General features: G+C 48.4%; 1 protein-coding gene and 1 long non-coding RNA gene across 3 annotated transcripts in view; one reads left to right on the top strand and one right to left on the bottom strand.

Moving 5' to 3' along the window:
- The window catches only part of IQSEC2 (IQ motif and Sec7 domain ArfGEF 2), a 76,349-nt gene that overhangs the window by 40,287 nt on the left and 9,896 nt on the right, over nt 1-26,166 (bottom strand). For both annotated transcript variants that reach the window (XM_088833531.1, XM_055438626.2), the window contains exon 2: nt 12,942-12,971. In XM_088833531.1, the coding sequence (XP_088689657.1) occupies nt 12,942-12,971 (30 nt within the window). The remainder of the gene's footprint in view (nt 1-12,941; nt 12,972-26,166) is intronic.
- Nucleotides 7,841-25,134, top strand: LOC148773294 (uncharacterized). Its single transcript, XR_016036731.1, has 3 exons — nt 7,841-7,977; nt 22,701-22,784; nt 24,913-25,134. It is a non-coding gene; the product is annotated as an uncharacterized LOC148773294 (long non-coding RNA).

Below are 26,166 nucleotides of genomic sequence, written 5' to 3'. Positions count from 1 at the left end.
AGCGAGAGACAGAGAGAGAAAGAGATACAGAGAGAGAGACAGGGAGGGAGGGGAGAGGCGGGGTGGGGAATGGGGACAAGGAGGTGAAAGTGAGCGGGTACGGGAAAGGGGAGGACTGGGAGGAATGGGGGGGTGGGCAATGGAAGAGGAGGGGTGGGAGGCAGGGAGGGAGGGAAGGAAGGAAGGAAGAAAAAAAGAAAAAACCACAAAGTCAAGAAAGAGAGGACGGCACTCGAACCACAAACAGAACACAACGACAACAGGGGGCAGCAGAGACGAAAGAGCTGGGCTGGGCCTCCTGTGTTCCAGGTGACTCCGTGGGGACCTCGGCCACGGAGACACTGGGACACCACAGTAGGGAAGGGGGAGGGGGCCCTCCTCACACCAGATGCCACACGGGGATGGGAGAGGGCAGGGGGACGGGTGGATGAGAGAGAAAGGGAAAAGGTGTGTGGGGAGGGGGTTGTTCCCCCTCATAGAAGACCCCTCACAAGAAGGGAGGGAAGGATGGGGAGAAAAGAGGCTCTGGGTCTAAAGAGGGTGAAGAACCCAGGCTGGGGCAGGGTGGGGGAGACACTGGAGGAGGAGAGGGAAAGAGACAGAGAGAAACTGAAAGAGACAAGAAACGGGTGAGACAGAAGAGGAGAGACAGAGGAGGGAGACAGGGAAAGGGCGAGACAAAGACACAGAAAGAAGACAGGGGAGAGGCAGAGTGCCAGAGCAAAGGACAGGAGAGGCGAGGGCGGAGGAGAGCTGACAAGGTCTCAGTGGTCCTGGTGACAGGATAGGACTGAGTGGGAGGACGGGGCCCAGCGAGCCAGGGGACAGGGTGGTTCTTTGCTTCCAAGGCCAGTGCTGCACCCCCAGCCTGGGGCAGGGCCCAAGCCCCGCCCCCCAGCGCTGTCCCCCACCCCTAGAGCGGGGTCCAAAGGCCCCTCTGCCTCCTGCTTCCCAAGATGAAAAGTCCAGAGAATGGGAAGGAGGAGGAGAGACAGCAGGGTAGTGAGGCCAAGGGCCCGGTCCCTGGCCTCCCCAGTGCAGGGCAGATGCTGGGAGTGAGTCCCCAGTCAGCCAGCCCCTGTCCCCCACGAGCCCCTGAAGGCTGGTTTTGGTCAGGGCCTGGCCATTCAAGAGCCCAAGTAAAGGCCAGGAGATGCAGCTGCAGGCCAGGCCAGCTGCCCACTATCTTGCTTGCTGCAAATTAGAGGATGCCTAAATCTCAGAACCTTACAGAGAATCCCGGAATCTGATAACTCTTCTTATCAGAGACTCTGGATTAATCAGCAGCAGCAGAATGACTGTTTCTTAAGGACCATTTAGGTGCCAGTTACCGGCCCAAGTCCTTGACTCATTAAACCTGAGACTCAGAAACCCACAGGCTGCTGGAATGTTGGTATCAGAGTCTCAGCTGCTACAGAGCCCCACAGTGCCAGGCTAGGCACCCGGGCAGCCACCAATCACACCCCTCCTGGGTCACAGACTGTGCTGCTCAGGGTTCCAGGGTCCTCACAGAGCTGGGCACCCAAATGTCCCTGGGCTCACCCACTCGAGCTGCCTCCCTCCCCCAAGCCAAAGGCCTCCAAGAGTCCAAGAGGGGAGCCAGGAACCAGGAAGCCAGGAGGCTGCTGAATCAGCAGCCCAGGGACCAGGTCCAGGCTTGGGCAGGAAGGGAGAGGGTCAGGCTGCAGGGCTGAGGCTGGGGGCCAGGTTCCTACCTGCTACTCCTCCCGGGGGGCTCCATGGGTCTAGACCTGTCCCGAGGGCAGGCCCCCTGGCCAGGGCGGTGCCTCCACTGTGTCACCACCCTCTCCTCCCCAGCCCTTCCCTAGAAGGAGGAACCAAGGAGGCGGGGCCAGGCCGGCTGGGCTCGGGGCCAGACTGCAGCTGGAAACTTTGCTCCTTCCCCTGCTCCCCCAGGAGGGCTGGGAACTCCTAGTAAGAGGAAGCAGCTTTGAGAGCTTGAAGAGACTCCCCTGGGCCAAACCTCAGGCTGGTCTCACTACATGCACCTCTGTTGGAATCTCCCCCAACACCCTGTCAAGTATACGTCATTAGCCCTATTTTCCTGAAGAGAAAAATGAGACGCAGAAAACATTTAAGTAACTCGGTACAGGTAAGAGAGCTAGTAAGTAGCAGAACCCCAAGGTCAGGATCTGTTTTCGCCATTCCCAAACCAGGACTCCATCCCCTTGGCCATATGGTTGCCCTATAAATACAGAAACCTTTCCATAAAAGCTTTTCACAAACATTCTCATCTTCCACAGATTTAAAGAGACTCTGTGTGGTGGTCATGCTAGGATGTTCCAGATCAAGTAAAATACAAATCACCCATTTTGGGAAGTCAAGATGAGGCCCAAGCCAATATTCTCGACCACTGCAATAAGCTCTCACTCTCTTCTGCATTGTTTTCTGGATTGGCTAAGAGAAATGCTCCCTGAACAGAAAAGCAAAAATCAGAAGAAATGCCATTCACAATCTAGAGGCTGTTCTAAGGAAACTGCCCCTCCTGACTTTACAGAGGAGGAAATTGAGGCCTGGAGAAGGGAAGAGTCTTACTAAAGTTCATACCGCCTGTCAAACTAGAATCCAGGTAGCCTGACTCCCCACTGACCTACCACAGTAACCTCTCTCCTCCTTATGTGGAGGCTGGAGAAAGGAGAGAATTTGGAGGATTTGAAGGGTATGAGGTTCCTGAAGAGTATCCCAGATCCAGCTCAGAGGGTTCCTGTCCTTTCATAGCCCCAGAGCCCAGGCCCCTGGCTGTTCTGAGCAGAAGGCGGCCCTGGGAGGGGCCAGGGGGCCAGTGATCTAGAAGGAATAGGAGCTGACAGGCCACGGGCCAGTCTTCCTGCCTTCCTGCTGGGGCAGCTGGTTCCTCTCAAGAAAGCCAAAGCTGCTGAGAGAGATTGGCCCTCCGGACCACCACAAAGTTGGCATCCATGGGCCCTTCGTGGCCTCTTCTTCCTCAGCCCACCCCCTAAAGCCCCATGGTCCTTAGGCTCTGGTCTCAGCCCCTGCTTATTTTTTTTTCTCTCTCTCCCTCAGCAACTCTCTTGGCCCCTGTGGCAGCCACACCTTGTGCCCATTTACAATTAGTCTTAAAAGTGCCACCTGTGGCCCAAACATTCATTTGGCCTGGCAGAAGTCAAGAGACATAAATTCTAGTTCTGGCCCTAAGGCCGGTGCTGTGTGACCTTGGGCACGCCCCTTCCCCTCTCTGGTGAGGCGAAGAGCTTACACTTTGGTGCCTGGCAGAGCTAGGTACAAATCCTGGCTCTACTACTTTTCCACGGGGGCTTGGTTTGTTCATCTGTAAAAGCTGAGTGGCAACTCCTATCTCACAGGTTTTTGTGAAGTTTCAGTGAGACAGATAGGCACATGCTGAAAAGTCTCAGTTGGAGCCTGAGTTGGTCCTTCTGCCAGGGAGGTAGGGGAGGCTCTTGGGAAACCTGTTTGTTTCAGGCAGGGGAAGATTTCTAGGAAGATACCTTTTCATTTGGGCCACTCTTGGAATTCAGACATATCTGAGCCTATTGGCTCAACTCATGTGATAATCCTCTAGGGGTTGAAGGGAAGGAATTAAGGGTGAGGAGCCTAACCCAACCACAGGGCACTGGCAGGGGAACGGATATGGCAGTGATTAAGGGCAGTCAATGTCCTGATCTCATGGAGCTCATATCCAAGTGAGAGGAGACAGACATTATTCAACCACTAATGGGATTAAACTGGGCAAAATTGGAGGTAGCAGGGGGAGAGTGTTCCAGGAAGAGGAAACAACCTGGGCAAAGGACCTGAGGTGGTATTTCCAGGAACTTCAAGGAGGCCAACATGGTTGACTGGAAAAAAGCAGAGGGGAGATTAGGGATATAGGCGAGGGCCCAATCACGCAGAGTCCAGAGGCCATGATAAGGTTTCAGTATTTATACTAAGAGGAATTTCGAAGCCTGTGGTTCATGGATAGGCCTGGAGTGCAGAGTGTCTCTGAAGTCCCTTCAATTGTATGAAAAACATGAGTATGAGTGCATTTCTTGGGAGAACATTGCTTTTATCAGATCCTCAGATGGGTCTGTGATCCCAAAAGGGCAGGGAAGCTCCTTATATGATTCCATTCACTAACTGCCTGTCAGGCATCCCAGGACCTTCTATGAGCTGCCCCCCACCCCACCCCCGCCGCCGCCTCCAGGTGGTCTCAGCCTCCCCTCATATCTCCAACCTGTGCTCCACCCAGACAAAAGTGCCTGCAATTGTCTGCCACACTCTGCTCTCTGCCCTCACCTTTGCCTCTGCTCAGAAGACTCTTCCCCACCACCCTGCCCCCACTGCCATCTCTCCACCTTGTGAGAGATGGAGTCTGCCCAGAAGTGGTGCCCTCTGGGAACCTGACTCCCTTGCGTCCTTCCCACCCTGCGTTTCTCCAGCTCTGTTCACATGCTGTTTCCCCTTCTGGCCAGGAGCTTGGTGGGGACAGGGGCCGTGTCTTATTCATCCCAGTGTTCCCAGCATCCGGCACAGGGCACCTAGTCACAGAGGTCAGCTGGTATTGGGAGACAGACAAACCACACTGAGGTGGAAACTGCAAGACAGGCTGTTGGACACTAGAGGGCACTGTGGCCACTGGAATCCTGGCCTGCTGCTGGCACTGGCCAGGCCCACCCAGGCCGGTGCTGGGAAGAGGCAGGCAGGGAATCATGGAAACTTTACTCCTGGGTTCTGCAGCTCCTTGGCTCTGGGTCTGACTGACCAGGGTCCTGGCCCCAGTCTCCCAATATACCTTCTACCCCCTTTTCAAACTATTTCTCATGATAGCCCCATCCCACTATAGATATAGCTATGTGCTCAGTTGCTAAGTCGTGTCCAATTCTTTGTGACCCCAGAGACTGTAAGCCTCAAGGCTCCTCTGTCCATGGGACTTCCCAGGCGAGAATACTTGAGTGGGTTGCCATTTTCTCCTCCAGAGCATCTTTCTGAGCCAGGAATCGAATTGAGCCTGCGTCACCTGCATCGGCAGGTAGATTCTTTACCACTTGAGCCACCTGGGAATTCCACAGATACGGCTATAGTTTTTCACAAATGCGGGTACCAAATACTGCTCCCACAGCCCTGGCGCACTTTTTTTGCTCTGCCTGCAAAATACTCCACTTCACCTCACCCCACCTCCAACCCTCACCAGTTCAGTCGCTCAGTTGTGTCTGACTCTGCGACCCCATGGACTGCAGCAAGCCAGGCCTCCCTGTCCATCACCAACTCCTGGGGCCTGCTCAAACTCATGTCCATCGAGTTGGTGATGCCATCCAACCATCTTATCCTCTGTCATCCCCTTTTCCTCCTGCCTTCAATCTTTTCCAGCATCAGGGTCTTTTCCAATGAGTTAGTTCTTCACATCACGTGGACAAAGTATTGGAGCTTCAGCATCAGTCCTTCCAATGAATATTCAGGACTGATTTCCTTTAAGATTGACTGGTTTGATCTTCTTGCAGTCCAAGGGACTCTCAAGAGTCTTCTCCAACACCATAGTTCAAAAGCATCAATTCTTCGACACTCAGCTGTCTTTATAGTCCAACTCTCACATCCATACATGACTACTGGAAAAACCAGACTAACTTCAACTCATCCACCAAGTCTCAGTTTAGAGGTCAGTTTGGAGAAGACTCCTTGACCCTCAGGCTGGGTTGGCATACTTCTGAGGGTCTCCCACAGCACCCTACACTTCCTCTGTTAATTGTCTGTTTCCTTCTCTGTTTTCCTACCAGAGGGTGAGTTTCCTCACAGCAGGATTCTACCATTCATCACTGTATCAACCGCATTTACACATGTTGTATGTGAAACTAAACTAGCATGTTGTAGGTACTCAAGAAATTATCTTTGAGTGAATGAATGACTAAATGGATGGATGGATGGATAGGTAGATGGATGGATGACCTTGGGCAAGTCATCTTACCTCTCAAGATTTTGGTTTCCCCCCTCTATAAAGTGGGTCCAATCACCCCTACTTGGCAGAGCTGCCAGGAAGATTAAAGATAAAGGTGTGTGGAATGCTCCCTAACAGTGCCTGACACATAGTACACATTTTCTAAATCAAAACATTTGTTAAGTTGAAAGAGGCTTTGTCCTGGGCCTGGGATGATCTCTCCCACTCAGGTTTACCATCTGTGTGTGGAAGATAGCTTTAATAATAAGAAAACTATCATTTTTATTAAAAAATAACAAGAACACCTGATATGTGCCAGACCTGAAGTAGGCACTCCCCAAGGAAGTAGGGGGCAGCCTCCAGTCTCAAGCCAGAGGATGGGAGGCCAGGGCCGAGGTCAGAGCCATGGGAATTGCACCTGCTTCTGGAGAACAGTCATTATGCACACAGCTGGTTCCAAACTCCTTACTCATAGGTGAAAACCTGTCTAAGGGGTCATTAATTCCCTCTGTAATTAATGTAAAAACAGCAGGGTTTGTATTAATGGAAAACTAAGCTCAAGCGTCAAGCTGATAATATTGATAATGTGTGCTTGTAGTTATATACTTCAGATAACTATAAATTCAGTTGCTATGCTAATAAAATGTGAAAATTCCTGAAACAATGAAGAACTTGAGAACAGTTCTATCCTGAGTAGTATTATGCCAGTTGTTCTGAGACTATGAAAATCACTGTACACTGGGAGCGATGGTAATACCCACCATGCACTTAAAGGCTGTTTTGGCACAAAATAAGGGGAAATTTTTAGATAAAATAACATGTTCTGATTCAAGAGCGTGGAACTTGAAAGCATAGTGAGCAAAGGTCGACTTGCATTAGAGTATGAACCACAACCTTGATGGATGAGCAAGCTGACAATAGTGGGCCTCTGAGTAGATTGCTCCCCAGGCTCTGGCCTCACTTGTGAACACATAAAAGCTGTGGGCACTACAGAAGAAACACCAAGTCCTTAGTATCTGACCTCTACCCTCACCCACTCCTGGGCTTCCCAGGTGGCTCAGTGGTAAAGAATCTGCCTGCCAATGCAGGAGACATGGGAAATTCGGGTTTGATCCCTGGGTGAGGAAGATCCCCTGGAGAAGGGAATAGCAACCCACTCCAGTATTCCTGCCTGTAAAATTCCATGGATAGAGGAGCCTGGCGGGCTACAGTCCATGGGTTGCAAAGAGTTGGACACACCTGAGCACACACGGGCACACACTCACCCACCTCTAGGAGAATCCATTTCCACCTCCAACCCCTTGTTGCCTCATTTTACCATAGGGTGGACAAAAACGCTGCAGTCACCTGGGGTGGGCCCCAGAGCTGGAAGGTCATATAACTTCAAGGTTGATGGCCACATCAGGCCACCTGAGAGCAGAGGAAGGCACTCCAGAGAGAGAAGTCAGTGACAAAAAGATGACAGGGACCAGGCAAGTCATGAAAGATGGAGAGAGACAGGCACGGGCCAGAGAGATGCAGAGAGAGAGGGGGCTGGGGTGGGGAGCAGTCTTGCTCCTTGACTTCTTGGCCCCATTTCCAGTTGGCATGAGGCCTGGCTATATGTCATTTACTGCTCTTAGATTCTGTGAGATGTAGTCTCACAACAGTCTCCCGCCACCCCACCCTTTATTCTTGAGCATGTTTGAGTGGGTTTCATTTCCCTGCAACAAAGTGTACCCAGACTAAGACGAGAAAATTGGGGATATAAGTGCAGGGCTTGCATAAGCAAAAACGCATAAAGAACACTTAGGTAGGGAGGGGTGAATACAATTACAAAGCGTTTGTGTTTGTTCACCCAAATGCTTCCTCATTTCCTGACACACACGACTACGGATATGTCCTACAGCCGCACACACACACATTGACATTCAGTGGACACCGAGACAAATACAGCAGCAACCAGATCTGCTTCTATACAGACAGCCTGCTATGCAAGGACACTGGCCAGCACACAGCTCTGTCCCTGTACTCCGCACACCCGCACAGACGGGGAGCCACACCAAGAACACAGCAGTGCTGCCTGCGAGGTGAGGGCCAGGAACTCAGGCTCGACTGAGCTCTCAGCAGCCTCCTTCCCCAGCTGCCAAGTGACTCATCCCCAGGGCTGCTAATTAAAGCCAGGACAGAGGGGACGGAGACAAGGGGAGGGGAAGAGAGAGAAGGCAAGTTTATTTTGGTGCCAACCAGGCATGCAGCCAGCTGAGGGGTCACCCACTTCCTGGGGCTGGGCCAAGAGGGGGCAGGGGAACATAAACAGGAAGGAGAGGGAGAACCCCATTACCTCTTCTTTCCCCCTGTGAGCTTCCTGGGAAAAGGTACGTTCTTTGGGAAGATTACCCATCTCCCTCCCCACCCCTACCCTCTCCCTGCATCCCACTATCAGAGTCAAGTGCTGCCTCTTCCAGCCTCTTGTCCTTAGAACTGGCTTCTCATCAACAAACTCCCATTTTAGCTTGCCAGAGCTGGCTCATCCGTATCTGTAGCCCACTTCCATCTCCACCATGGATCACCCAACACAAGACTGGTACATAGGGAATGCTCTGTACATGCTTCTGGAACACAACTGGGTTAACTCTGGTATAGCATGGTGACCACAACTCTGTATTTGAGTTCTATGGAGGGGGGGTAGATTATTTTAACTTTCTAAGCCTTAGTTTTCTCACCTGTAAAGTGACTAAAATATATACTCTATAGGATTATTGTGAAGAGAAAATGAGAAAACACAGGTGAAGTGCCCAGCACGGTGGCCAGCATATATGGACTTTACCTATCACCTGTAAGCACTGCTGGAGCTGATAAATCATAACCTACCTGGGGCCTGGGGCAGCAGCAATTACACAGAGCTAAGTTCCAAGCCTGGCTCCACCACATAGGACCTGGGGAGCTCAGACAAGCCACATAAGTTCTCTGAGCACTGGCTCATATGTAAAATGGGGATTTACAATATGACACCATAAATTTACAGAAAAGATCTGAATCTGTCAAGGGGAGCCCAAGCTCTCAGAAGCAGCTCGATGCAATGCAGCAGCAAATTACTAAGGAGAGCAGGAGAAGCATAGACCTGTGGGGCCAAGGAAGCAGGCTGGGCAGGCTAGAGCAGCCAGGGAAGGCTCTCCAGAGTGCACAGGGCTGGAGTTGGGCCCACCGGAACCAGAGAGCACTGAGCAGGCGGTAAGTGACAAGGTTCCAGGCAAAGGAAGTGGTATCAACAAAGAGCTGGGCGGGGCCAGCAACCAGGCTGCACTGAACAGGAGGTCGCGTGGAGGGAAGATTTGGAAGCAGCTGGGGCAGCTCTGGTGTCTGGTGGTGTCTTGGGCATGTGGGGGAGCCATGGAAAGTCTGTGAGGTCTCAGCCACCCCAGATTGCCAGGAGGTCAAAACAAGGAAGAATCTTTTAGAAATTATCTAACCCAAGCTCCGGTTGGATAGATGGGGGCACTGAGGCCCAGAGTGGGAGGCCTCCTCTGGGAACAGAGCCAGCGCTGGCTCCTCCTCCCACTTCTCCTCCCAACAGCAGTGGCTCCGTTGCCATGGGGACGTCCCTGGCTCTTCGGGTGTCAACAGCTCCCCCACCCGCTCCCTCCTTCCCTAGCAACAGGCCACCTCCTCTGGCTTTCATCCTTGCGTGCCTGGCAACCCCAGCCTGGTGCCCAGGGCCCCCAAGTTCCAGCTTCACCCTCACTGCAGTGGCAGTGCCTCTAGGCCTGGGCTCCCTCCCCTTCTGGGTAGCAGGGGTATCAGCTCCTTCTGCCCCTCTGTTTTCAAGTTCTATGCTCCACATTTCTCAAGCTTGAATACCCCATAAATGACAATGTATTGGGTTAGGCGTTGGCTAAGGGCACTACAATGTGTTGTACCACCATTTTATGCTGAGCATTGTTTTAAGTTCTCTCATTAACCCAAAGAAGTCAGAATTATTGACCTCATTTTACAGATGAGGAAAGTAAGGATCAGCAAAGCTGTAAGTGACTTTGCAAACAACACACAGCTAGGAGGCAGGCTTTGCTGAGCACTAGTTTGTGACCTTGAGCCATTGCCCATCCCTTTCTGGACCTGGATTTAAGGTATCTCTAGGTCTGACAACTTCTCATGGATCCACAGGAAGTTCAGGCACCTTCTTCTGCCCACAGCCCTCTCACAACACCAGCTGTTCAGCTCTAATTAGACTCCACACTTCCTCTGGCACCCCATACTTGAAAGCCCTCATGCCTGGGGCCTTGCCATCGTGGGTTTTCAATCCACTGACCCTACTTACTCCTTCCTGTTTCATTTTCACAACAGCCAAGGTCTAACTACTCTCCTTGATGTTTTTCTTCTACCCTCCTAACGTTTCCCCTCCACATACACAATGTTTATTAGATGAGAAAGGACCCTGGGGTTCCTGGGGGGAAATAGATCTGTTCAGTCACGTAACTAGAAGGCGACCTGTTCATAAATGGAACCCTTTGCCCAGATCCAGTTGCTGCCCTTAAGTTGCAGATCCCAGCCTCCCTCCTCTAACCTCCCCTGGCTCTCACTGATGACAGAAGGTGTCTGTGACCCAGCCCCAACCAAACTAGTCCTTTGTTAAGGAGCTTTTAACATCTCCTTTCCTGCCCAGATCTGTTTTAGTCTGACCAACTGCCCCCACCCAGCCCCCATCACCTCTGATGCCTGCTGGTTTCTTTTCCAAGGATGCCCTCCTCACACAAAGTCCGTGTGTCAGTCCTCCATGATCCAGCTCAGACACCGCCTTCTCCAGGAAGCTCTCCCTGATGCCTAACTGAAGTGAGCTCAAGAATTTACACGTGGGGCCTGAGAGCATCCTCAGATGACCCCAGCCAGCCCAGGTTTCGAGTTAAAGGAACTTCCCACTATGTTTACAGGATTTTGCCCCACAAGTGGTATTTTAGGCCAGCCCCTTCCACATTCCAAGTTAAACCCTTGCTTCCACAGTTGCTGAATCCTCAAGGTCCCTGTCATCTCCTTGACTGTAGATCCAGGGTGGATGTCGGGAAGCCTATCTTAGTAAAACAAATGACAGCTTTGGAAGCAGGCAGCCCACAGTGTGAGTCAGAGTGATGCCGCCCCGCCCCATTGCTTTTATTTCCTTGGGCAAGGTGCTGACCATCTGAGGAAACTCATTTTCAATCCATGCCTAATGGGACTGTTGTGAGCATTGAATAAGATCATGTTCAGAGTTCTTAGTAGGTGAGGAGCAAATGATAGCTGCTATGACTACTAATACTAGGATGAGAATGAAATGGCTATTATTATCTGCAAGGCTGTTAAGAGCTCCTGCCGTGGTGGCTCAGCCATAAATTAGCTGCATGGCTGTGGGCAAAACCTATAACCAGCCTGAGCCTCAGTTTCCTCAACTGTAAAAGAATGATGATAAGGCCAATCCAGCTTCCACTTACAGTGTCGCTGGGAGGATCAAACGAAAGAAAGCCCCTGACAACTTCTGTGAGTCGTAAAGGGCCAACATACACTACCATATGATATATGATTATGCTATTAAATGCCCTGAGCTATAGGTCCTTGGAACACCCGTGCTGGGAAAAGCTAGAGACGCCTTCCATCGGGTTCCTTGACAAGTCGCAGACATATTAATGGGGATGCCTGGGGGCCTGTGCTCAGAGTCAGCCCAAGTTGTCTTGTTCCAAACCCACAGTGGGGCACTGGAATCAGTGTTCTTTGCTAGACCAGTGCCTTCCTAAATGCTAGGACAGGTTGTACTCAGGTTGTACTTTGGCTGCAGGCCGGGACTAATTGTTTCTCGTCATATACCCCTTGCCTAGTCACCAGGCCTGACTGCATCGATCACGCTTCCCACTTTCCTGTTGGCCCAAGTGTGCTCCCGTCCCACAGCCTGTACCTTGGCACAGGGCACCAATGTGCTCACCCCGTGCCCCCTGCCTGGGATGCTGGGACATAGCGTGTCTCATTAATGCACCTTTGTTTGGATGCTGGGATCCTTTGTCTCTCCCATATCTACTGCCTGGATGCCAGGACCTGGGCTGCTGCATATGGTTGGACAAACTGTGCCTTGCACAAGGCTTTACAACCAAGAGGGCATGAGTTGGGGCTGAAATTCAACCTGTGCTCTGCTCACTGAGCCAGGAACCCTGGTGAGGGGCTGCAGGAGCCCAGTGGAGATGGAACATTCCTCCTACTGATTCACTCAGTGGATTCTACTCTTCACATAGGTGCTGTGTATGTTAGTCGCAGCCCTGACTGGAATTGAGTGACCCATCTCATGCCTCTGTTGCTGGGACCCATCTCCTTTCAGAGGCCCACCCCTGGCCTGGATGCTGCCTAACTGGGCCATATCCTGAGTCCCCCATCATGGTCCCTATCCTTAACACTTGTGTTTTTGTGAAGCTTCTGATGGGTTAAGGCCTGGGAAATGTACTAATAGTCCTTGTCTCTAGCCCAGTTTGACCCCCACCCTCCTCAAATGGCAGATTGATCACACCCTGAAAACTCAGTGATGTTTGTAAGCCTTTTTCACCAAGTGTGCAAAAAAAATAAAAAAGTCCACTGGTTACCATAAGGTATATTTCTAATGTCTAGATTGTGTCACATCAAAAAGTCCATCCAGACCCCACTACTCAGGGCTAGTGCAGGCCAGGGTGCAGCACAAACGCCAGACAAGGGAAGCTCCATTTCCCTTGTGTCCCCTTCTCCTGGGAGGAGAGAGGGAGAAGGTTCCTGGTCCAGCTTTCCCACATGGGCCGCTCCAGTGTTCAGCCAAGCCCCCAAGTCAGTGAGGGTCAGAAAGACTAAGGAAGAGTTTTCAAACCCCTCCCCATGCTTGCCACATTCACCCTGGCCCTCCCACCCCATTCCATCCCCACCCCTAATTCTAATGGGACAAAACCCCTGGAGTTGGCCCCCGCCCTTCCCATGGATCCCGAAGTGACAAACCAGAGGCCCCCACCCCAGTCCCTGCCCCCACCCCAGCTCCTGCCCCATCTCCCAACTACTGCTAAAGAAAGGAGGTACTGACCTGACTGTTCTGGAATTCTCACCATCAGATCTGAAAGAGAAACAGAGAAAAAAAAAACCAACAACAGTCAGTATATGCTCTACTCCTTTCCTCCCTCTGCTCTACACAGTGGCCTTGACATCTTTTACACATCATGAAAATGAGGGTTGGGGCATTTCATGCAGACAGAATAGCCAGTGCAGAGGCCATGAGATGGAGGAGGGGCTGGCCAGTTGTTGGGATAAGGAGGAGGAGAGTGTGGCAAGGGTGGAGTGAGTGAGGGGAAGAGTGGTTGGAGGTGAGGTCAAGGAAGTGCCCGGGACCAACAATGTTCTAGCCTACTGGGTCATGGTTAGGAGCCTTCCTTGGAGTGGCTGTGGGCAGGGGCAGAGTCCTAGGTTTAAATCCAGAGAGATGGAGCCTCAGATACTGGCTCTGCCACTTACCAGCCCTGTGACTTGGGCAAATCACCTCCTTGCTTAGAATCTGAGCCTCAGTCTCCCCACTTGTAACACGAGGCCAATCCCCGCAGCGCTGGTAGGATGATTAAGCCCTTTGGAACCCAGCAGACAAATGCCAGGTATTATTAACAACACAGAAAAGGCTTTGCCAATTGCCTGGTCCAACCTGCTTATTTTCCGGATGAAGAAAATGAGGCTGAGAGGGTGAGTGAGTCAGCTGCTGGGCTCCTTTCTACTACACTGGTTTGCCTTCTTCATTATGAGGCCCCCTCAGAGGCAAAGGAAGGACAAGAGAAGAGAATAGCACTGGGGACAGCTTTGAGGGGACTGAGAGAATGAGTGAAACCGGATCCACACTCTGTGTGTGTGTGTGTGTGTGTGTGTGTGTGTGTGTGTGTAGGGGAGGGACACTGGGGCTGTCATTAGGGGTGGGGAAGAGAAGGAAGAAGAACCAGGGTGCTAGGAAGAAGTGGGGAGAGTGTGTGAAGCGACTTCCTTGTCCCCCTCTGTCCTCTTCCTCCTTTTCTCCCCTCCCTCCCCACCTCCACCCCCACTTCGGAGGAGACAGAGATGGACACATCACAGGCTCTGTCCTCAGGTGAGAGAACCGAACGCCAGAAGTAACCTTAGTGAGGGCCTGAGTCAGGGGCGAGCCATCTATGCTGAGTGCAAAGTGAGAGGGACACGCGGGGAAGGGAGATGGAGCCTGGCGTGAGTATCTGCTGGAAGAGTGAATGGAGCACCCACCGGCCAGGTAGGGCAGGCAAGCATCTGGTTGCAGGAGCACAGACAGTGGGTGAGGCCAGTGCTTCCAGTTCTGCTACTTACTAGCCATATAATCCCGGGGAAGGCACTGTCCGATGTCCCGCCTCAGCTTTCTCACTTGTAAAATGACATGACAGGGGAAGGGAGGGGGGCAGGAGGGTGGGGTGGCTGTGAGGTTCAGCCTGGCACAGTAGACAACAGTAGGTTCGATCTTTAGCCTCTGCAGCCCCCTAAAGGGACAGAGGATTAGGGCCACGGAGCACCTTTTCACATTTATTAAAACTTCCATCTCACCCTGCCACAACAAGATTGCTTCTGAGGCCTGGCTCAATCATTTGCAGGTACCAGGTTGGATGGCCCTAATTCAATGACTCCCCAACTGTCGACAGAATGGAGGCCAAGCCCCTCAGTGTCTCTCCCTAACACGAACTCTCTACTCCGGGCAGTCTGGTCTCCTCACCACTCCACCCCAAAATCTCCAGCACACACGTATTCAATCTACTATATACCAGGCCCCAAGTCAGGAATACAAGCCCTCAAGTTGCTCACAGACTGGCCCCCTGCCTCGATCTACTTTAGGGCATAAGCCACATATACAGTCATCTGCACTGACACGTGGACAATCACTGGGCACCTACTATGTACCAGGCAAGGTGGCAGGCTCTTTTGATACATGACCTCCTTTGATCCTGCAAAGTGGGAATTACTCATCCACTTTTAAGATGATAAAACTGAGACCCACAGAAGTTGAAATGAGTTGCCCCATAGCACACAGGTGGGGGGCCTGGCCTGGACCCCAGAGTTCTCAAAAGGCTTGGCTATACTGACTCCCATCCTCAAGAGTGATGCTCAGTAAACGGTAATTGACTGAAGTCTATGAGTATAGTGACCATACTTTTTGAACCTAAGAAAGTGGAGTCGCTCAGTCGTGTCCGATTCTTTGCGACCCCATGGACTGTAGCCTGCCAGGCTCCTCGGTCCATGGGATTTTGCAGGCCAGAATACTGGAGTGGGTTGCCATTTCCTTCTCCAGGGGATCTTCCAAACCCAGAGATCAAACCCGGGTCTCCCACATTACAGGCAGACTCTTTACCATCTGAGCCACCAGGGAATCCAGCCTGAACCTAAAACCTAGGCATGTAACGAGACCAAGGATTTTGACATTGCTGCTTCCAGGTACAAGGGGCAATCTCGCAGATGGAAGAATAAATGGCAAAATATCGACAGTCTTGAACCTTTGGGGGATGTATAGGGACAGCAGGGCAGAATAACTGAAAAGAATATAAGCCTTTAGAATGCCATACTGGGGTTTCTGCTCTCTCCTCTTGGATCCCCTGCCTCTCATCTTGCTCCTCCAAGTCATCTATAAAAAGTACCTGGGGAAGAAATAAGGTGCCTCTCTCCCAACAACCCACAATTACATAAACAAGGCTGTCCTCTGAGAGCTACAAGAAATGCATCAGAAATGAGATATGCAGTTACCTGAAAAAGAGAGATGGTTTCTTAACAGCATTTGGGCAACATGTCTACAAGATCAGCTGTCCAACAGAAAGGAGATTGGACACAAAGAGAAGGTACATATTTTTAAAGGAGATTTGAAGAGCTACTGTGTACAGGGCTCCTCCCGGAAGCATCCTGAGGAGAAAGGAGTATGCCTTGGTCCAGAGAAGCATCTCCAAAAGCTAAGAACCTAGCCTGGCACAGCCAGCGACCTCATCTCCCAAACATCAACTTGTCTAACTGCAAGTCTCTTCAATGGACAACAACCTTCTCTCACTGGCTGCCAAAGGAACATCTCTCAAGCACAAATCATGCATGTGTGCTAAGTTGCTTCAGCCACGTCCGACTCTTTGCAACCCCATGGACCATTGACCACCAGGATCCTCTGTCCATTCGATTCTCCAGGCAAGAATACATGCCCTCCTCCAGGGGATCTTCCCAACCCAGGGATTGAACCCGAGTCTCTTACATCTCCTACATTGGCAGGCAGGTTCTTTACCACTAGGGCCACCTGGGAAGCCCAGTTTTATTCAGTTGTATGATCAATTCTCCCCAAACTCTGTGAGAAGTGTATTTCTCCTCTCAATGCAATCTGACACATCCAGTAATCCATCAGACTTTTTTTTCTCTTTGAGACATCGTCCTCACGGCAACCCAGACTGGTTACTCTCCATGCCTGCACAAAGTTGCCCTAAGGTCTCCTCCATCACTTTGGGATTCCCTTCAATTCTCTTCTGTGTTAATTTTCTACTTCCTCAATTTTGCTGGAGCACATTCTCCAGTGCTTCCTGAGAAAGGAGACCTAAATAAAATCTTTAGATTTCCTGTCTGAAAATGTCTTAATTATGCTCTCACACTTGATTGATAATTCAACTCTGTACAGGCTTCTAGGCTGGAAATTATGGTCCTTCAGAATTTTGAGAATGCTTCTCCATTGTCTCCCAGTTTCAAGTGCTGCTTTTGAGAAGTCAAATACCATTCTTTTTCCTGATCCTTAGTACATGATATGTTTTTTTCTCCGGAAGCTTTTAGTTGCTATTGCTGTTCAGTTGCTTAGTCGCGTCAGAATCTTTGTAACCCCATGGGCTGCAGCATGCCAGGCTTCCCTGTCCTTCACTATCTCCTGGAGTTAGCTCAAACTCATGTCCATTGAGTTGGTGACATCATCCAACCATCTCATTCTCTGCTGCCCTTTCTCCTTTTGCCCTCAATCCTTCCCAGCATCAGGGTCTATTCCAATGAGTTGGCTCTTTGCATCAGGTGGCCAAAGTATTGGAGCTTCAGCATCAGTCCTTCCAATTAATATTCAGGGTTGATTTCATTTAGGATTGACTGGTTTGATCTCCTTGCTGTCCAAGGGACGCTTGGAGTCCCTTGGAAACTTTCAGAATCTTCTCTTTATTCTGCTATTCCAAAATTGTGCAGTGGTGTACCTTGGTGGGGGTCTTTTTATCATTTATTTTGCTGGTTACTTGGTGCGATTTTCATTCCTTCGGTTCTGAGACATGTTCTTTGATCCTTTCCTTCCTGCTGTTTCCTCCATACTCTATTTCTAGAACTCTTATTGTTGGATGTTTGAGTTCCTCAGCTGATCCTCCCATGCTCTCATCTTTTCTTTTGTCCATCTCTTCGTCCTGTTTTTCTGATTCCTAGGATACTTCCTCTGGAGAAGGAAATGGCAAGCCACTCCAGTACTATTGCCTAGAAAATCCCATGGATGGAGGAGCCTGGTAGGCTGCAGTCTGTGGGGTCACTAAGGGTCGGACACAACTAAGTGACTTCATTTTCACTTTTCACTTTCACACATTGGAGAAGGAAATGGCAACCCACTCCAGTGTTCTTGCCTGGAGAATCCCAGGGATGGGGGAGCCTGGTGGGCTTCCATCTATGGGGTCACACAGAGTCGGACATGACTGAAGTGACTTAGCAGCAGCAGCAGCAGCAGGATACTTCCTCAACTTTTATTTTCTAATCCTTCGGCTGAAATTTTGAGTTGGCTCTCATTATCTTAAATTTTCCAGGTATCTTCTCCTCCCTTCATTACCTCTGCTCCAAGATTTTTTGGTTTGTTTACTTTTTGGGTCATTCTTGCAGGTTGATGGTCTTCTTCAAATAGCTTTGTACTACCTGATCATCTCTGGCTACCTACGCCTTTTTTTTTTTTTAATGTCAGTTACATTAAGGTTTAATTTACATAAAATGAAATATACCTATTTTAAGGGTCCTCAGCTGGTGAGCCCTGGCGATCAGTTCCCATGACACTAACAATCTCTGTGTGTAGGTGGAGCTGGCCAGGTGATGGGCTTCTCTAGAGAGTTAATGGACTAAGAGCCTACTCTTTGGATGGAAGACTCCCAAATATCATCTTTAAGAGACCTTTGTCTAGGGTCTTTCAGTTTCCCCAGAGAAGAATCCTTTTCTCTTGTGTGCTCCTGACTTTGATGTCCTAAAGTAGGTAAGTGGAAAGAGGTTGGGGTTCCACTGGTTTAGGGTGCACATCACTTTGCTTGCAGCCCTGTTTCACCCCTAGAGGCTTATAACTTCAATTTTGCCAAAGAATCACCCTCCATCTGCAGAGATGGAGCCAGTGGAGGCAGGGGGCATCCCTGACTGAATGGGGTTGGGGAGGAGCCAACACGGTCTGTTCACACTCTTTCAATATTCTCCCTGTTTTTGGTTCCATGCCTCCTCCTACTTTCCATGCTTCATGGTACCTCTGATCCCCAAGCATTTCTGGGGCTCATTGTGTGGAATAGTTTACCTCTGGTCAGCATCCCAGACCTCATGTTTCTACCTTTTTTATTCCTTTACTCATATTTCAGTGGAATTTGTGGAAGCAGCAGAGATAAATAAGTTTATTCAACTCGTTGTATTTAACAAGAAGTTCCCCTTCTTATTCCAGCCAACCCTTATTCATCCTCCGTGACTCATTTAGGCAAGACCTTCTCCAGGAATCTTATCTTAAGAGCCCCTCCTGGATGAGGGACCCCTCCTCTGTTCTCCCACAGGACCCTTTTCTTGCCTCTATCACAGCCCTGACCGAACTGTTTTGAAAGCGTCCGTTTCCAAGCCTGGCTCTCCCTGCATACTGGGATCTCCTGGCAGTCTGGGCCATGTCTTAGTCATGCCTGTGCCCCAGTTCCCAGGGTCTGATCCACAGGGGTACACAGTAAATATGTGGGGATGGAATGAATGAATAAATGAATGACTATAAGTATGAATCAGACCTAGCCAGAGGGACCATCTAGAAAGGGAAATAAGCTGAACACAATTGTTCCTATACAAGACCAGTTCCCTAAAAGCTCTAAGTTCCCTAAAAGCTGTTATGTGCAAAGATGCCTACTGCAGCATGATTTGAACCAGTGAAAAAAACAGGCCCAGGGTCTATGCCCTACATTGAGAGGATGGTTAAGTACATTATGGTATATTGGCTGCCATTAAAAATGATGCTTCTAAAGAATATGCAATTACATGGGGAAATGTTCAAATGAACAAAGCAAGAAAAAATTGCATCTGCTGTATTATTTCAAACATATGAAAAGAATGCAGAGAATAAAGGAAATACATCAAATGTTCAGAGTAGCTGCCTCTGTGTGTAATTATGGATAACGTTTTTCTCCTCTATTTTTCTAAATTTTCAAATGGAAGAATGCATTAAATGTATAATTTTTTTTAATTTCCTAAGAAATGAAGGTAAGAATCTTATGATACTCATGAATAAAATATTGTGAAGAGGACCCAGGAAGGCTTTGGCCTTCACTGACCAGAGACACAGAAGGCCCAGTCCCTGGCCCCACTGCAAAGCAGGACCTAGTTCAGGAAGCCAAAGGAGGAGGATCATGGAGTTCAGCTTATTACAAATTTCAATATCATAAGCTGTACCGGGAAACGGACGCTCCTACACTGGATATTAGAGGCCCCTTCCTGTGAGGTAAACGGTCTGTGGGGCAAGGGAATATTCCCATTAGGATCTCTGGCCTTTTCCCTTCTAGACTTCACTCAGGTACTCAGAATCCAGAATTCTCTGTCTATATTTCTTGAGCTGACTTGCAGGAATTGTGTGGTCTTATTATCCAGGTTCATCTGCTAGGGTGGCCAATGGGAAAGGAAAATAGTCGGGACTCGGATGTGGGCTGGGATATCCATATACATCTCAAGGTTCCATCTGAGCTACAGGTGGTGAGAGAAGGGGAAAGGGCCAATGGCCTCAACTGGTACCTTGTATGGGCCACATAAACATAGAAGTGGGCAAGTCCATAGGTCCCTAGGCCTCAACGTTGGTAGAAGGGCCTAGCTTTGAGTCGTAGACAGATCTCGGTTCAAATCTATTTATTTGCTGTACACCATGGGTGAATCCATTCCCTCTCTGAACCTCAGCTTCCTCAACTATAAAATAGGTACACTAATTCCAATCTCAGAGAGTTGTTGCAAGGCTTACTGGGGGCACAATGGCTTAGAGGTATTGAGTACAGGTTTTGTGGTCAGACAGGTCAAGGTTTGAATCCTAGCTCTGCCCTTCCTAACTACATGATTTACATCTCTAAGACACAGTTTGTTTACCAATATGATAAAGATAATAACAGTACTGATAAAGTTGTTGGAAGGACTGTGGTTGTAATGAATACATAATAACATTAGAAAACACTCAAATGAGAAAAGGCTGCTTAATAATGGGTATGCAAAGACTGGCTATGGTAGGGCTGATTGGGCCTTCTGCACCCCCATCCTCCTGACCAGCTTTATTTTTCTCCATAGCACTTACCACTATTTGATATGTTTTGTATCTTCTTGTCTATTTCTTTTCTGTCTCCACCCCCTACATTCACACACTAGAACGTGAGCTCCGCAGGGCAGAAATCTGTTTTGTTCACTGTTTCCAAGTGCCTGAAATAGTGAGAGAGTGAAGATGTTCCTCAACAGTCGAGTAGATATCCGCCGTGTAGACACGGGTATAAGGTATTCTCAGCCAAGAGAACAGCCAGGATACAGGCACAGAACTACAAAGCAGTCCACTTTGCCAAGGGTATCCTAGACAGTTCTGTACAGTTTGAATGCAGGGTGAGGAAGGGAACAGAGTGGTTACAAAGATGAGTGGGACTGTGGCCTGACCCAAAGGAGCACGTGAGAGCTTTCCTAGACCACAAGCGGTGTGAAAACCAACTTGTGACAGCCAGGAAGTAGCAAAGCACTAGTGGCCTTCCAAGTTCAACTGTCATCTAAATCATGATGATGTGGAAGGCCAAAGTTAAAACATTTTGAAAGATAGTTCAGGTGGAAGGAAGACTCCTTTCTAAGGGGCAATCTGAGCCAGGAATCAGACCTAGAAAAGATAAATAGGCAAGGAAAGAAGTCATATGGAGGAGGTAATAGTGATATGCAAGAAAATCTTATAAGATTAATTAAAGAGAATAACAATTAGATGAACCGCAGGACAAATCAGAAACCTTGCTGGATAACATTTTTAGCAACAGATCCACATGACACTGAATGGAGCCACGTGATCCACAGGCCAAAATGGTGGTGGGAAAACAAAATGAAAGCCATGGTGGTTTCAGTTGCCAGTTATCTTTCTGTTGATGATTACTCTTCCTCTAGTCATTTGTTACCACCACTCACTGAAAAGTCCTGGAATGACAATGATGATGATGAAAAAGATTGCTATGTACTTCAAAGGAAATATTTGCCTATCCCTTTTCAAATTTCTTCTTCAGGAAATAAAGAGGCAAGTATCACTTTACATTTTTTATTTTAAAGAAAAAAAGACAGGCAGAGACTACAACAAAAACAGCACTGAACAAGAGTGTGAACTTCATTGTATAATTGCAGGGGAGCCCCTGGGGCTCGGCCTAAGGAGTGACAAGGGCAAATGCTGCCTTTCTAACCTCCCTCTCCTTTCAATCACTGAAGCAGGCTTTATTTGGTCTTCAGCATTTCTGCCTTCTAATAATCCAAAAAGGATAAAGTGATTATTAAGCACCTACAATGGTCCAGGACTTGTGTTATCTTCATAACAGCTGTGCAAGTTCATTATTATTCTTCTGATTGTACAGGTTGAAAACTGGGGCTCAGAGAAGTAATGTGATTTACCTAGAGTCACACAAATAATAATAAGTAGTGGAGTCGCGATTCAAGTCTATGTTTGTCTGATTCCAAAACCAGTGCTTTTCATTGCTACAGCTGTGGCTTCCTTCTGTCATGCCAGAGCACTTCGTCTTCCCCAGCTTGGCCTCTTTCCCTCACCTGGCTCTGATACCCACTCCACACCATGAGCATTCAGGGGGTGCTTCTGAAAGAGACAATACTTCAAGGATGGAAGGGGGCACCCAAGAGGGAAGGTGGGGTTAGGCACAGGTACTGCAGCCCAAAGCAGCTTAGCACTATGACAAAAAGAGAGAGAGAGAATGAAAATGAAACTGGCTCTCCAGCCCTCCCTTCTTCCTTCCCTCTGCTGGAGGCAGAAGGACGGAGGTTCAGCCATGATGGGAGAGAAAGTGGGCGGAAGGGAGAGCAGTGAGAGCAGCCTGCTATTGCAGAAGCCTCAGCTCAGCCTCAAAGCCCCCTCCTGTGCATTTGGGCCTATTGCTGGCCCACCTGCTCCCACTGCCTAAGCAAAGGAGGCCAGGCTGTTCTCCAAGCACCCACCCGATCCTGCCAAAGCACAGCTCACAGCAGACTCAGACCCTCTCAAGTCACAGTGAGGGCATCCTGAGAGGTGGAGGGACTGGCCTGGGGGTTCAGAGGGAGGCAGTGGCAGAGTGGGGGTCAGAACACACGTCTCCAGCCCCTCGGTGGAGGGCTCTCTTGACTGCAAGGTCTAGATGGCAGAGGTTGAGGAAAAGGAGCTCAGGAGACTGCCACAGGAATGCTCATGACAGGTCTAGAGCCAGAGGCAACACACGCCAAAATGAGGCCTACAGAGCTGGGTATTTTGGGGGTTGACTAATTATTTTCCATCTCAATCTGGATTGAGAAAGCAAAACAACCATTTTTAAAAGTCGCATTAGCCTTAGTTTGGACCTCAAAAGCATAAATCTTTATCTCTTTCTTCTGTCAGGACCCTGCTAAACAGAATGAGAAGGAATAAAATAAGGTATGAAATCGTAACAGTGAAGAGGATGGAAGAAGGTGATATCAAAAGGTGAGGGATTTCAATAAATTTCTGGGAGCAAAAAACAAAGAGAAGAGTGTTTACAGTTGAAGGAGAGCCAGCACCACCACTCAGGGGGTTGCAGCTGGAGAGGGAGCCAATCAGGCCATCAGAGGCCCAGAGAGAATCCAAACTGGAAGATGGTAGATACGAAGGAGGGTGGGCGTGATCGGGGGCTGAAAACGGGGGCATGAACTGAAGGTAAGCACATGAACTCCTCCCCCATGCCCTCCCCCCAACTCCCAGATCCAAAACACAAGCTGCCTGGCATCCATCCCTAGGCAAAATGTCAGAGAACTCCTGGTTAAAGGAGTTAGACTCTGTGGTATTACTTAGGGCACCTAGTGGCACACTGTTGCTACCAGAATAAAGTGCTTTTCATTCTGGTATTTGGGGGCCACCCATTACAACTGTCCGCTCCTGGTAGCTCACCTAAAATAAGGTCGGGGAGTGAACAAGCCAGTTGGATATACAGACATCTCACTCAGCTTTGTACCAACTCATTTGCAAACTATAAAAGAGGAACTATGAGAGAAAAGGTAAGCAGCCTAGAAGATCAATCCAGGAAGTTCAACATCCAACTAACAGACACTCCAGAAAGAGAAAATGGAGAAAATGAAGGGGAGAAAAATACCAAATAAATTATGTAAGAAAAGACAAGGTGCAGCAAATTGAAAGGGCTCACTGAGTACCTAGTAGCGTGAATGAAAAACAGACCTTAAGCCGAGTGTTGTTTACATTGGCTTGGCTTGTAAAAAACTGACCAACCTATTCATTTGTGATATGAGCACTTTTCTGTATACATATTATATTTCAGTAAGAAGTTTTAAAAAATACTCTCCTAAAAAATCTGTAAGTAAAATGTCCACAGAAGATGTGCTATGATTATCCTGTGGTTTCAAGGAACCCCACACAACAGTAAGTTTAAGTACGCACATAGATTTTTAAGGTGGAAAATCCAAGTCCAGATATGAAACAAAGTAAAAAGTGGCATGACTTTGAGCAATTCATAGAGCATAAGAAAGGAAAATTCATTTGATCTTGATGCTAGGAAAATTTTCCTAGGAGTACAGAACTTGGAACAGTGGACCCATGAGAAGTGAGGTGTAATTATAGTACACTATTTGACCATGCAATGAATAATATGACATAGTCATAATCATATAAACACAGTGTATTGGTGGTCAATTTTTAAAGTTCATTTGTCCAGAAAAGCACTGAAGACATAATTACTATTACAGAACAGAATGCAAATTGTAATCAATCTTGCTGGATGTGAAAGTACAGAATAGAAAAAGTGGGAGGTGGAAAGAAAGAGGAGAGATGGAAGGAAGAATGGGGCACTAATAGCTCTATCTTATAAACTGAGTGGTCAAGAGATACTGTGGCAAAATGATGGAACAAGAAATTAGTCTAAATTGTACCTAACAAAGTTATAAAGGTAAAACAGAGGACCAAAATAGTAATATAACGATTAAAGTTTGGGAGGGGGAGAAAAAGTCAGGTGTAAAATAAGCTAAATTCTCACTTGTCATAGTAGTTCAGTCATATCCGACTCTTTGCGACCCCATGGACTGCAGCACACCAGACTTCCCTGTCCATCACCAACTCCCGGAGCTTGCTCAAACTCATGTCCATTGAGTCAGTGATATCATCCAAGGAAGAAGTCAGTAGATGATGTATGATATTTGAAGTTGATAAATGAAGAAGTTAGCATCAAAGCATGTTTATTTAGAGATATGAAGTTACCACCAGAAAACCTGAATGGTAGAAGTGGTCACCTCTGGGGGTTGGGTCCTTGGTGACTCGACAGTAAAGAATCTGCCTGCAATGCAAGAGACCTGGGTTCAGTCCCTGGGTCAGGAAGATCCTCTGGAGAAGGGAACAGCAACCCACTCCAGTATTCTTGCCTGGAGAATTCCATGGACAGAGGAGCCTGGAGGGCTATAGTCCATGCGGTCACAAAGAGTTGGACATGACTGAGTGACTAACACTTCTACCCAGGAGGCTGGGAAGTGGGGGACAGGGAGACATTGGTTTTTTACTATATATGTCCTTGTGTACTATCTGCCCTTTAAAAATTATGGCTCAGTGGTAAAGAATCCATCTACCAATACAGGAGACATGGGTTCGATCCCTGATCTGGGAAGATTCCACATGCTGTAGGGCATCTAAACCCATGGGCCAGAACTACTGAGCCCAGGTATGGCAACTACTGAAGCCCTAGAGCCTGTGCTCCACAGCAAGAGAAGCCACTGCTATAAGAAACCTGCATACCACAGCTAGTCCCCCACCTGCCTCAACTAGAGAAAAGCCCACAAAGCAATGAAGACCCAGCACAGCGTGAATAAATAAATATAATTTTAAAATTGTGTATATGTACTGCTTTGATTTAATTTTTTAAAAAACAAGTCCCCCTTCTTTCTTTGGACCCCAGTCTCCCACACAGTCCATACAAAATGGGGAGGTTGATGACTCAAGGTGATGTGAGGTCTTGTTCTCCAAAATCTATGCTTCTTTCTAGAGCAGAAGCAAGACAGGCGAGCAAAATACTGATTCTTTCCTAATTAACCCCTCGACTCCTCACAGTATCACAATCATCCTGTGCAGATGCCTTCTGAGTTGCCCCAGCCTGCACCACCCTCTGGTCTCCTTCAAATCCCGCCATCACTAGTCCAGCCTCGCCAGTCTGCCATTCATTCAACTGTTTACACCCATTAAACTTATACCTGCCTGAGTCACAAAGGATTTGAGGTGGCTTACTCTAATAACACAGATAAGGAAAGAAGAAAAACTGAACTAGAAAATAAGAACTCAGAAAAAGAGATCAACAAAGATGCTAGAGCTGTACTTCAAATTAACCGGTAGCTGAGGCAGAAAGCAAGATAAAATGAGCCATGACAACCTCATATTAGAAAGGAGGAAATACAGCCATTTTTAGGGGAAGCAAACCTTTGCCAAGCACTGAATTCTTCAAGTCATTGTCCATGGGAGATTTCACGAAGGAAAAGGAAATGACTGTTTTTGATTTGTTTTGTTAAACTTCAAGTTGTCCTATTTTAATGATTTGCTCTCCAGGTATTTGGATGATTTATCTCCTACAAAAACTGAAGGATCTTAGGTAATATCATGATTATGAAATGAAGTATATAAGAGCATCTGTTTTGGCATAATCGAGAATTATGTCATTGGTTTTCTTCCCCTGGAAATGACTATTTATTGAGCACATACAAGTATCAGGGAACGCCATTCAAATGATCTTGGTCAATCCTGAGAGATGGGCATTGTCATCTCATTTTCCAGATGAGGAAACTAAAGGTCAAAAAGGTAAAATGACCCCAACCCAGTTGGTTGGGGCAGAGCCGAGATTCAA

Source organism: Moschus berezovskii, chromosome X, assembly GCF_049115385.1.
Source record: "Moschus berezovskii isolate FMDL1 chromosome X, NW_MosBer_1.0, whole genome shotgun sequence".
NCBI classification, from domain to species: domain Eukaryota; kingdom Metazoa; phylum Chordata; class Mammalia; order Artiodactyla; family Moschidae; genus Moschus; species Moschus berezovskii.
The sequence above is the reverse complement of the archived record's forward strand: the minus strand, read 5'-3'. Positions and strand labels throughout refer to the sequence as shown.